The sequence below is a fragment of the Globicephala melas genome, chromosome 7 (genome assembly GCF_963455315.2).
Source record: "Globicephala melas chromosome 7, mGloMel1.2, whole genome shotgun sequence".
NCBI classification, from domain to species: domain Eukaryota; kingdom Metazoa; phylum Chordata; class Mammalia; order Artiodactyla; family Delphinidae; genus Globicephala; species Globicephala melas.
In genome coordinates this window covers 51,008,748-51,022,790 of record NC_083320.1, presented here as the reverse complement: position 1 = coordinate 51,022,790, position 14,043 = coordinate 51,008,748, and the positions used below count along the sequence as shown (strand labels likewise).

General features: G+C 37.0%; 1 protein-coding gene across 2 annotated transcripts in view; it reads left to right on the top strand.

Annotated features, from left to right (window-relative positions):
- Positions 1-14,043, top strand: part of PPP1R1C (protein phosphatase 1 regulatory inhibitor subunit 1C) — a 128,653-nt gene that overhangs the window by 64,055 nt on the left and 50,555 nt on the right. For both annotated transcript variants that reach the window (XM_030850392.2, XM_030850382.1), the window contains exons 3-4: positions 5,940-5,977; positions 7,949-8,009. In XM_030850392.2, the coding sequence (XP_030706252.1) occupies positions 5,940-5,977; positions 7,949-8,009 (99 nt within the window). The remainder of the gene's footprint in view (positions 1-5,939; positions 5,978-7,948; positions 8,010-14,043) is intronic.

The following is a 14,043-nucleotide window of genomic DNA, read 5'->3' as shown; positions in this document are numbered from 1 at the left end:
ACATAAGACAAATACTAACAGCCATAAAAGAGGAAATTGACAGTAACACAATCATAGTAGGGGACTTGAACACCCCACTTTAACCATTGGACAGATCATCCAAAATGGAGATAAATAAGAAACACAAGCTTTGAATGACACATTAAACAAGATGGACTTAATTGATACTTATAGAACATTCCATCCCAAAACAACAGAATATACTTTCTTCTCAAGTGCGAATGGAACATTCTCCAGGATAGATCATATCTTGGGTCACAAATCAAGCCTTGGTAAATTTAAGAAAACTGAAATCATATCAAGTATCTCTTCTGACCACGACGCTACGAGACTACATATCAATTACAGGAAAAAATCGGTAAAAAATACAAACACATGGAGGCTAAACAATACACTACTTAATAACCAAGAGACCACTGAAGAAATCAAAGAGGAAATCAAAAAATACCTAGAAACAAATGACAATGAAAACACGACAACCCAAAACCTATGGGATGCAGCAAAAGCAGTTCTAAGAGGGAAGTTTATAGCAATACAATCCTACCTTAAGAAACAAGAAATATCTCAAATAAACAACCTAACCTTAACCTAAAGCAATTAGAGAAAGAACAACAAAAGACCCCCAAAGCAGAAGGAAAGAAATTATAAAGATCAGATCAGAAATAAATGAAAAAGAAATGAAGGAAACAACAGCAAAGATCAATAAAACTAAAAGGTAGTTCTTTGAGAAGATAAACAAAATTGATAAACCATTAGCCAGACGCATCAAGAAAAACAGGGAGAAGACTCAAGTCAATAGAATTTGAAATGAAAAAGGAGAAGTAAAAACTGACACTGCAGAAATACAAAGAATCATGAGAGATTACTACAAGCAAACTATATGCCAATAAAATGGACAACCTGGAAGAAATGGACAAATTCTCAAAAATGCACAACCTTCCAAGATTGAACCAGGAAGAAATAGAAAATATGAACAGACCAATCACAAGCACTGAAATTGAAACTGTGATTAAAAATCTTCTAACAAACAAAAGCCCAAGACCAGATGGCTTCACAGGCGAATTCTATCAAACATTTAGAAAAGAGCTAACACCCATCCTTCTCAAACTCTTCCAAAATATAGCAGAGGGAGGAACACTCCCAAACTCATTCTACGAGGCCACCATCACCCCGATACCAAAACCAAACAAAGATGTCACAAAAAAAGAAAACTACAGACCAATATCACTGATAAACACAGATGCACATATCCTCAACAAAATACTAGCAAACAGAATCCAACAGCACACTAAAAGAGTCATACACCTGGATCAAGTGGGGTTTACCCCAGGAATGCAAGGATTCTTCAATATATGCAAATCAATCAACATGATACACCATATTAACAAATTGAAGGAGAAAAAGCATACAATCATCTCAGTAGATGCGGAAAAAGCTTTCGACAAAAGTCAACACCTATTTATGATAAAAACCCTCCAGAAAGCAGGCATAGAGGGAACTTTCCTCAACATAATAAAGGTCATATATGACAAACGCACTGCCAACATCGTTCTCAATGGTGAAAAACTGAAAATATTTCCACTAAGATCAGGAAGAAGACAAGGTGGACACTCTAATCACTATTATTCAACACAGTTTTGGAAGTTTTAGCCACAGCAATCAGAGAAGAAAAAGAAATAAAAGGAATCCAAATTGGAAAAAAAGAAGTAAAGCTGTCACTGTTTGCAGCTGACATGATACTATACACAGAGAATCCTAAGGATGCTGCCAGAAAACTACTAGAGCTAATCAATGAATTTGGTAAAGTAGCAGGACAGAAAATTAATGTACAGAAATCTCTTGCATTCCTATACACTAATGATGAAAAATCTGAAAGTAGAAGTAAGAAAACACTCCCATTTACCACTGCAAAAAAAAAGAATAAAATACTTAGGAATAAACCTACCTAAGGAGACAAAAGACCTGTATGCAGAAAATTATAAGACACTGATGAAAGAAATTAAAGATGATACAAATAGATGGAGAGATATACCATGTTCTTGGTTTGGAAAAATCAACATTGTGAAAATGACTATACTACCCAAAGCAATCTACAGATACAATGCAATCCCTATCAAACTACCACTGGCAGTTTTCACAGAACTAGAAAAAAAAATTTCACAATCTGTATGGAAACATAAAAGACCCCGAATAGCCAAAGCAATCTCGAGAAAGAAAAATGGATCTGGAGGAATCAGGCTCCTGGACTTCAGACTATACTACAAAGCTACAGTAATCAAAACAGTATGGTACTGGCACAAAAACAGAAATATAGATCAATGGAACAGCATAGAAGGCCCAGAGATAAACCCACTCATATACGGTCACCTTATCTTTGATAAAGGAGGCAGGAATGTACAGTGGAGAAAGGACAGCCTGTTCAATAAGTGGTGCTGGGAAAAATGGAAAGGTACATGTAGAAGTATGAGATTAGAACACTCCCTAACACCATACACAAAAGTAAACTCATAATGGATTAAAGACCTAAATGTAAGGCCAGAAACTATCAAACTCTTAGAGGAAAACATAGGCAGAACACTCTATGACATAAATCACAGCAAGATCCTTTTTGACCCACCCCCTAGAGAAATGGAAATAAAAAAAAAAATAAACAAATGGGACCTAATGAAACTTCAAAGCTTTTGCACAGCAAAGGAAACCATAAACAAGACAAAAGACAACCTTCAGAATGGGAGAAAATAATTGCAAATGAAGCAACTGACAAAGGATTAACCTCCAAAATTTACAAGCAGCTCATGCAGCTCAATAACAAATAAACAAACAACCCAATCCAAAAATGGGCAGAAGACCTAAACAGACATTTCTCCAAAGACGATATACAGAGTGCCAGCAAACACATGAAAGAATGCTCAACATCATTAATCATTAGAGAAATGCAAATCAAAACTACAATGCAGTATCATCTCACACCAGTCAGAATGGGCATCACTAAAAAATCTACAAACAATAAATGCTGGAGAGAATGTGGAGGAAAGGGGAACCCTCATACATTGTTGGTGGGAATGTAAATTGATACAGCCACTATGCAGACCAGTATGGAGGTTCCTTAAGAAACTTAAAGTAGAACTACCATATGACCCATCAATCCCACTACTGGCCATATACCCTGAGAAAACCATAATTCAAAAAGAGTCAGGTACCACAATGTTCATTGCAGCTCTATTTACAATAGCCAGGACATGGAAGCAACCTAAGTGTCCATCAACAGATGAATGGATAAAGAAGATGTAGCACATATATACAGTGGAATATTACTCAGCCATAAAAAGAAACTTAACTGAATTATTTGTAATGAGGTGGATGGACCTAGAGTCTGTCATACAGAGTGAAGTAAGTCAGAAAGTGAAAAACAAATACCGTATGCTAACACATATATATGGAATCTAAAAAAAAAAAAAAAATAGTGGTCATGAAGAGCCTAGGGGTAAGACAGGAATAAAGACACAGACCTACTAGAGAATGGACTTGAGGACACGGTGAGCAGAAAGGGTAAGCTAGGACAAAGTGAGAGAGTGGTAATGTATATATAGACATATATACACTATCATATGTAAAATAGACAGCTAGTGGGAAGCAGTCGCATAGCACAGGGAGATCAGCTCTGTGCTTTATGAACAGCTAGAAAGGTTGGATAGGGAGGGTGGGAGGGAGGGAGACGCAAGAGGGGGGAGATATGGGGATATATGTATATGTATAACTGATTCACTTTGTTATAAAGCAAGAACTAACACACCATTGTAAAGCAATTATACTCCAATAAAAATGTTAAAAAAAAAAAGACTTAATTTGTGGCCTTACATACGGTCTCTCCTGGAAAAAGTTTCCATGTACATTTGAAAAGACTATGTGTGCGATTGTAATTGGTAGAATCTTCTATATATGTCTATTAGATATATTTGATTTATTAAGTTTTTAAGTCTTCTGTTTCCCTGCTTATCTTCTTTCTGGTTGCTCTACCCATTATTGAGAGTGGAGTATTGAAGTTTCCAACTATTACTGCAGAACAGTTTATTTCTCTGTTCAGTTCTGTTAGTTTTGCCTCAGATACTTTGATGGTCTGTTGTTAGGTAGACAAATGTTTATAATTTTTATATATCTTCTTTCTGTATTGAAACTTTTCTTAATATATGTCTTCTTTGTCTCATAACTTTTTTTGATTTGAAGTCTATTTTGTCTGATATTAGTATAGTCACCCTGCTCTCTTTTGGTTTCTATTTGCATAGAATTGTTTTTCCTAACCTTTGACTTTTACCCTATTTGTATATTTGGATCTAAAGTGAGTCTCTTGTAGGTAGTACATATTGGATCATATGATCTTATCTATTTTGCTAATCTTGGTCTTTTGAAGATTTTAATCTGTTTACATTTAAAGTAACTAATAAGACTTCCTTCTGTCATTTTGCTATTTGTTTCCTATATGACTTATAGCTTTTTTGTCCCTCATTTCCTGAATTCCTGTCTTCCTTTATGCTTACTTTTAAAAAATATGTATTTATTTATTTTTGGCTGCGTCGTGTCTTAGTTGCCACACACGGGATCTTTCATTGTGGCATGCAGGCTTCTCTCTAGTTGTGGCACCCGGGCTCTCTAGTTGTGGCTTGTGTGCTTGTAGTTGTGGTGCACAGGCTTAGTTGCCCCATGGTATGTGGGATCTTAGTTCCCTGATCCGGGATGTACCTGCATCCCCTGCATTGGAAGGCAGATTCTTCACCACTGGACCACCAGGGAAGCCCCATGTTTAGTTAATTTTTTGTAGTGAATTGTTTAAATTTCTTTCTCATTTCCTTTTGTGTACATTCTATAGCTGTTTTCTTTGTAGTTACAATGGGGATTACATTTAAAACCCTAAATTTATAACACTTTAATTTGAATTTATACTAGTTTAACTTCAATAACATACAAACACTCTTCTTTTACACCTGTCCCAACCCCTTATGGTTATTTATATCACAAAATTACATCCTTATACATTATGTACCCAAAAACATAAACTAATAATTCTTTAAATTCACTAGCCTCTTAAATTATGTAGAGAACAAAATGCGGAGTTACAAACCAAAGTTACAATTATACTCGCTTTTAGACATTCTTTCATGAATGTCTCGTTCAGTATTTAAACCATGGCATCAATCTCTCAGCTGTGGGACTAACCTAAAAGTGAGGAACGGTCAACTGGGTCTAGAAGCCAAGAGGCAGAATCCATGCAAAGTAGGTGAGGAGGTAGGAAAGAAGCCCAGCCCAGAATGTCCTCGCTCTGTGGAAGGGGAGTATGTGAGCACCTCTTCCTCCTCTCTCCCCTTCCTCACAACTGTTTTTTTTACACAGACTACGTGGAAGTTGTCCTAGAAGTGTTACAAAAAATATTTCTGATAAAGTTACTGATTCTTTCCAGGGGCATATAGAAAAGAGGGTGCCTCTTTTAGAGTCAGTGATTGGGCTGAGCAGAAAAATAGGTTTGTTCTGCTTACTGGCAAACTTAAGGAAAATTGACAGAGGCTACAGTTAATAGACAGTGCTGCAAAATCCATGAGGAGAGAAGGTTGTTTACGCCTTAGCACTGTGAGGTTGATGATGCCAACGGTTGTTCTAGGAGGCATTTCTCTGGTCCCCCTTCCGGACTGCTGGAAGTTGGGCAATTTGGAATTTCAGGAGGGATGCTTTTTTATTGCCTTTTTTAAACCTGTGGGAGAGGGTTATCTCAGAAGGAAACTATTTCTTTCTGCCTCCCACTGCCCTCTCAGCCACTAGACTAAGCCATGGATATTGTATAAGCATAAGGCAATTATTAAATCATTCTGTTCCATGTTATTGAAAATTTAATGTGCATATTACAAGGAAAAATATCAACTTTCTAATAATTACACCTACTTCTCTTGCAGAAATAGATGACAAGAGAGTGACCAACACACAAGCAGAAGTAAGTTTTCTTATACTCTGTATAAATATGTGTCCAACCAACTAAAAACACTACCAGTTTGATCTGATGTGATATAAAATATGGTATCAATATAACTGTGTTGTAAAAACTATTTGATTTGCTTTCCCCTACTGAACAAACAGTAAAATGGTGTCATAAAATCTCCACCTCTAGGTTACCCTTGATTCTCCACCTATGAAATACTAACCCCTGGAAAAACTTCTAAAATAAACTACTGATTTTAGAGGCAAGATATGGTATTGATAATTTCAATGTAGTGACTGGTTGTGTATGACCATCACAGGTTGGGACAGCCAATGTTGGAACCCTGGAACAAGAAGGTGGGGGACAGACACCTCTTAAGGGTCCTCTGGTGTGTGGAGCCAAGAGCAGATCCTGAGGCCAGTCTCCACATACACATGTAGGAGTTCAGATTGAAAATATGAACCAGGGACGGGGGGCCTAGGGGAGCTGATAACATAGGATACACAGAATACAAGAAAATGAGCAAACTTGTGCCCAGAAATGGAACAAATATTGAGTAGGACTCATGCAGACTTGATACTCAATTCCCATGGCCACATGAGTAGGCATCTAGCAAAACTCAGTGGAAAATGTAGAAAGAACAAAATACCAGAAAGTATCTCTCAAGACTTTTCTAAAAATTTAATGAGATTGTAAATGTTAAATGCTTTGAAAACTAAACTCTTACATAAATATAATTATTAGTAAGTTTTACCACTGTTACTAAACAAACCAACTTTTCTGTAGAATTAATTTTCTACTTAATCTTTGAATATGTATATGGAAATAAACATATAAGAAAACCTGGAAGTGAATGCTTCTTAAAATCAACCAAATGTGACAGAATACAGCAGAGGTACAACAGAAGGCTCAATCATCCACACACGTATACTAATGTAGAGTTGCCCTGCCTGCATCTGTGCATAATAGACTGGTATCAAAACACTCTATGTTGCAGAAATTTGCTTGTACCATTTGCTTTGATTGATATGGATTTGGTAACTATTTGGTTGAATTTTTTACTTTTTAATAGGTTGTTTTTGCATCAGCTAAATACCAACATCTTGATGACTCCTTTGAGGGCAATTAAGCTTTAGTACATATGAGTAAAGATGCCTCAAGCTCTATTTACAACTTCATGAAACAGTTTCTAGTTTTCTTCAGACTCTGTACATATGTTCTTTCTAATATGCATGGAAAGCCTAGAACAATCCTCAAAAAGTATCTTGTAACTATTTATACCTGAACTTTCCAAAGCAAAAATAATTGCTCCAGACACTAAAACTCCTGCCTTTGACACACTGAAATATAAGTAGACACACCATTAAAAAGGAGTCTTTGACATAATCTGATCGAGGTGTAGACCACATATATATATAATTTATTATAATAAGTAATGCCTTATACATATATAAATATCTATTTCTATCTAAACTTTAAATATTATTATTGTGGTTCTGACCCTGAAATATGTTCCTCTGTTCCAATTTGTATCATTTTTAGTGCAAAAATTTCTGCCTCAATAAATTAATTCTGATCCAGTGTGCTTAAGAGTATTAAGCAGCAGTTTTGTTAGGAGAGAGCTTTTGAACATGTGAAAGAATATTACCTCAACATTGTAATTCCAAGGAAATGGAGCTATTAGATTGAACATCTCAATTCCATAGGATTATAGACTGATATTACTTAGCAAGGACTCTCATTAACCCTCCAGAACCACTGACAATCCTATGAACAGATATAATTATACCATGGACATAGCTTTTGGAGTATATTTTGTCCTGGGACTTATGCTTTTCTCTAAAATGGAAAGGATTGGTACTATCTCTTTCTTTCTTTCTTTTTAAAATAAACTAATGTTACTAGGTGTTTATTTCCCTCAAAAGGCTGATGACATTGTACTTTTTATCCAAATATAAGACTTATTACTTTTTTCTCTCTATCCAGTCACAGAATGCATCCCCTAAGCAAAGGAAGCAGAGCGTGTACACACCACCCGCCATGAAAGGTACTGTTCATGTACTGTTTCCGGTTGTTGTGAGTGCTGAGTTCATGGATGGCAGGCAGGCTGTTCTCAGGTGCCTTATACCTCCTTATAAGCTAGATCTATCTTACTGAAAGTCACATTACTGACTTTCAGTAACATATGTTATTTGAAACCTAGTTTCATCAAGAGTGAAATAGGTGAAGAAGGGACAACTAGCGATGTCTCAAAATCTCAGTCTGGAAATTCAGATTTTCCAAAATACTGACAAAAGTTTTCTTTTACCCTTCCTCACATGTTTTCCCTGAAGAGATTTTTCTAGAATCCCTAATTACTCTTGCAAGTGTTGGCAGATGATTACCTTTTTTTCCTTAGCTTAAGCAAAGTATGTCTTGAATTTCAGACAGATACAGATACAGTAAAGTGTTGCTTCACTGCCCTGTGTCAGGAGCAGTTCTAAGAAACCCAGTCAAACAGCTATTAGCTGTACATGTAACAGCTGTTGAAATAGCAACTAAGAATGCTAGCTCAGATTCTGGTGTTCTCCCAGAATCTCCACCCCTCCCCCACCAAATCAGAACTGCAAAAAGAACATCTAAGTGTATCAGAATTTTGACCAACATCAATTCCAGAGAAGGTTTCTTTTATTTCTCACACAACAGTATTCCTAACATGAGGCAGAGTGTGTCCAATCTAGTTGCTCGTGTTCCAGCCTGGCACTTGGGCTGTTGGCCCAGTGACTCATCATGCTGTCGTACAGCTCGGTTTCAACTACAGGAGAGGCCAGCTGAACAGCTTCCTCTGGAGTCTAGAGAGATGTCTAAATTGGGAGTGAAATTTTCCATGCTGTATGCTCTCTAGATTTGGGGCTTCTCTCTGAAAGAGAGGTGGGACATAAGGGGACACATTAATAGCTACTTTCCATAAACTTCTGTCCTGTGCAGCTATAAAATACAATGTTTGCTTGTTCATAAGACTGCAGTAAATAATGCAGTCATCAGCATTGTAGTTAATTCCAGGGTAATTATTGAGGCTATCAGGCATCCCTTTCTCAAGATCAGTGTAATCATTTTTGAAGATATTTTCCCTCTTGTAAGTCATCTTGTACTTTTAAAACACATCAGTTTTGGCATGAATGGGTCCCAAAGAAAGATACATGTTCACTCATTTAATAATTTCCTCTGTTCTATTTTGGGTTAGCTTAACTAAATAAAGACTGTTCTCATGTTCTTTAGAGAATAACAGCATTATTTTTAAAGGAAAAATCTTAAAATCAAGGCCCCAAAGGCTCATGGTTTTTATACTTAGCTCTCAAATGTAAGAATGTGGGATGCTAACGTTTAGGGAAGTTAGTCATATTGTATATTTTTACCCATAACCTTACTACTGTTGAGCCCTCCAAGATGGCCATTCAATGATAATCATTTTTGGTCATGAGTTAAAGGCTTGAGAAAGCACAGTAATTCTTTCATGAGGCTATTCGGGTATAATTACAAGCCACTTAGGTCCTCATTTATTACCTGTAAATACTTAGCAAAGTCGCCTGCTACTGATAAAAGAGTAAAGAGAGCTAAATCCACATATTTTATTCAGTCTACCTGTCCCTTAGAGATAGAAATGAATATTTTGGGACAAAATTAAGCAATGGTAACATATGGTGCATTGTAAGCAAATTAAGAAGCTTCAATCATAAAAAAGATGAATTAGAAAGCAAATGTTATTGAAATGCAAAATCAATAATAACAACTGCTCTGAAATGTATAATTCTTCAGACTGCAGTGGAATATGCAATTATTGAATGTAAAAAATGTTTGCTAGGAGAGCAAAGTAGCACCAGATATGATTAATAGTTCTGAAAGAAATCACTCTGACCAAATGGCCAACTAGAGCTTCATGAATGACCCAGTGAGTAGCTGATTAGTAAAACAAAACAAAACAACTAGCTAGACTCCTTCCTTCTTCTCTTGTATTAGGTAGTGAGGAGTTACTGGATATACAGGCCTATACCCAGGAGAGAGATGCTACATTCTGCCTACGCCATTTCAATAAATGCCCAGACAGACTAGTCTCCCAGCTCCTACATTCATTTATTTTTCCCTCTTTCAGTTACTATGGTATTTATGGCTCCACCAGCTCTCAGAAAACAGAGACATGTCCAGATCACCTCTTGTGATGAAGGCTTTATGAAGGTGCATGGGTAGGTAGGGGGTAAGAAATAGAGCGAGGAAACCATTTTAACAGGTACACTGTCAGGACTGATAGGCTGATCACCTCCAAATTCATATCTGCAGCCATAACTTATCTCCTGAACCTCAGACTCCCATTTCTAACTAGCTACCAAATTTCTTCACCTGAATGAATGACATTCATTGAAACTTCTCAAATTTAATATGTCCAAAACCAAACTCATTGGTTCTTTTTTGGGTTTTCCCCATCTCAATAAATCTTATTCAGCTGTTGAGAACAAAAACCTTTGCATAATCCTTGACTGCTCCCCCTTACCCAATCCATCATCTACTCCTGTTGGTGCTAATTTCAAGATGTACCCCTTCTCTATTTTCCGTATCTTCCACTGCTACTACCTTGTGCGACCACCATTGTTTCTTGCCTGGGCTGCTGAAGTAGCCTCCTTACTGCTCTCCTGCTTCTGCTCTTGACCCTCTACAATTGAGTCTCCACACACAAACCAGAGTAATTCCTCTAACGCACAAATGTGATCATGCCACCCCCTTGATCAAAATCCTAAAAAACTTCCTGTTGCATTCAGAATAAAATGAAAAATCCCATCACGGCTTACAAGTCCCTGAATGAGCTGCACTGTCCTTTCTCCTTGATCTTACCTCCTTTCACACTGCCCCTTGTTCATCAGGGTTCAATGTCATGGACTTTTTCGGTTTATAAACATCTCAAACACACTTCTGTATCACAGCATTTGTACTTTCCACTTTCTCTGCTTGAGAAGCTCTTTACCCAGTGGCCTCACAGGTGACTCAGTTCCCTCCTCAGAAAGGTCTTCATTTCCTGATAACTGCCCATCCTACCATCACTATCCATGTCCTCATAACACTGCCTTAATTTTTTCCATGGCACTCATCATTATGTACCTAGAATGAGGGGTCCATGACAACAGTTTTGTTCATTTGATATTCCCAGCACTTAGTACATAATAGGTGCTCAATAAAAACTTGTTGAATAAATGAACTGTAATGAACTGGGGAATCCAGCTACATTGTCATCTGCTGGGAAGAGGATGTCCCTTAAACCTTGTTCTACTAATTGTCATACTTGTGACTCTGCTTCTGTTTCTCTTTGCTTCTCTCTCTGCTTGATCCCCCTTTAACTCTTATGTTCTTACTTATCCGTATGCTTCTGTTTTTCTTTTTCCCACTCCCTTCCCCTCTAGTCAAAGAGAAAATCTGATTTGGAAAATTAGTTACCATCCAGAATGATGCATCAATTTGGCTGGATTCTTAAGACAGGTTATCTCATGGACCACTGGAACCATTAGGTGGTTGCCTCTGGCTAGAGCCTGGTTCCTCCAACAGTTAGTTTCTGGCCAAGATAGCAGCATCGTGGGAAACAAACATGGCAATGTAAATAGAAGAATCTGGAGATGGCTCTCTTCCTTCAGAGATGCTTCATGACTTGATCAGAACATTTACTCTTAGAAAGTAATAGTAGAATTAGTTCTTGGTCTTGCCATCTTTCTAGTCATAACATTATAGTCATTCAAAGTTGTCAAGTTTAAAGATTAACTAGTACAACTATCTAGTGATGCATCAAACATCACTTCCATTTTTTCCACTGCATCTAACCTCAGGGTATTAGATTGGCTATGTTCTCTTGAAGGTTCTAATATATTAGGCTTGGGCTGTAGCCAAATAATCAGAAGTTCCAGGTGATTCTGCTGTAGCAAGTCTAAAAATTGACCAGACTCCAGATATCCAATCATCTATCTAACATGTCTTTCTTATGTCATAGGTTGAATAAATGAAATGAAATCTCATGGAAATCAAAGATCATGAGATCAAAATTAGCATGTTCAAAACTGACCTTCTGATCTCCACAGCAAATCAATTTGTCCTTCATGTTCCCCTTCTCAGAAAGGTGCTTATTCCTGAGTTCTGGGGGTCTCCAAGGACTCTCTCTCTCTCCTTCACTCTCTTCATTAGTAGAGCACCAGGTCTTGTGGATTGCGCCCCATTAGTTCCTCTCCCACCTTCCCCTCTTCTATCTCCAATGTCACCATCACAATTCAAGTCACATTCATTTCTTTGCCAGGATATAAAAGGTTACTCTCCATTCAGTCTCTTTCCTCTACTTCCCATCTGTTTTCTATACTGTACCCAAAGTGAACTTCTTAAAAACCGGATGTGATTATGCCACTTCCTTGGTTAAAACTCTTCAATAGCTCCTCACTGCCCTTAGACAAAACTCCTATTCCAGAGCAAAGTTTAGAAAGCGTACTGCCCTGTGGCTCCAATATGCCTCTCCTCTCCTTACCCACTAGCTCCCAGCCACAGTGGCATTCTGCCAACTTCTAAATGCAACAAGCTCTTTCCTGAAGAGTCTGCATACATTCTTCATCTAGAATATTCTCCCTTGCCTCCTTCTTGTCCTCATTCTTTATTTGCTTAGTTCCTACTTATCATTCAAGCCCTGTCCTTAAAGGTCAGATCCTGAAAGGAGCTTTCCCTAACCCTCCATTCTAAATTATGTGTAGCTATGAACTCTCTATTAATAGTTACACATTCTCTATAGTTCTTTCATTGCAAGTAATCACAATGTTCAATTATATATTAAGTGTCTGTCTCTCCAACTACACCAGAAGTGATCTACATGGCAGCAGTGACAGTGCCTATTTTGTTTATTACCTTATCTGCAGGGCTTAACACAATGCTTGAGACATAAGCAGTGCTTATACATATACTTTTAAATAATTTTTTTAAATGTACCCAACACTACTGATGGTGAATGAATCATTTCCTTAGGGTGCTTACCTTCTCTCTGGTCTATTAGAAAGATCTTTTCTCTATTGAAATTTATATTCATGGATTCTTTTCTATATCTTGTTGCTATTTGTGATAAAATTTAAAAATGACAACTATCTGAATATTTCAAGACATCTATCAGGTCCTTGCCTCACCCCTAATTTCTCTCTTTCCAGGTTAAAACATTTCAATGTCAATTATGCCTGTCCTTTCACATTCACTCCTGATCTCCTAATAAGCTTTACTTTGCCTATATCACTCTAGAAGTACATCATTCAAAATCAACTTACATTTAAGGAGTGGTCTGACCAGAAGAGAATGGAGACTTCAATTATGCCTGTCACCTCCTTCATTCCAGATAATTTAACTCCATTAATGCGACCCCAAATTGTACTAGCTTTCTCTGGCAGCCATATACATTGGTGACAAATAGTGAGCTTACCATAAATTCAAAACTTCCAAGCCTTTTTCATGTACTGCTTTAAAGCCATATTATTTATAATGTATAGCTCATTTAAAAATTATGTCTTTTCTTAACCAAAAAGCAAGACAGTGCTATCATTCCAATTGATTTTCATCTTCTTAGATCAGACTGTCACATGAACATGTCATATTTCATATCACGATTCCATCATCTATTTTATTTTCCATTATCTCAATTGTTTGTCATCCATAGGTTATATAAATTTATCTCTGATATTTTTATCCACATCTGTAATAGACGTATCAAACAGAACAGGGCAAAGAAAGGCCTGCAGCACACATATCTCCCTCTAGTTGACACTGGTCCCCCTGAAGGCCATCATTCAACCAGTTATGAAATAGACTTATTATGTCAAGATTACATCCCTTAAAACCAGAGGATATTATAAACTCTCATGAGATACATTATGATATTTCAGATATGGTGTGCTGACCACATTTTTTCATCTCTATAGATGAGTCATAAATTTGTAATATATATTATGCATAAAAAATCACAAGTTGAAGGTTGCATAGAAAACAGACTTACTTTTCCATTACCCTGTGTGATATAGTGCTTTATAATTATGTAAATAGAAAGTTCT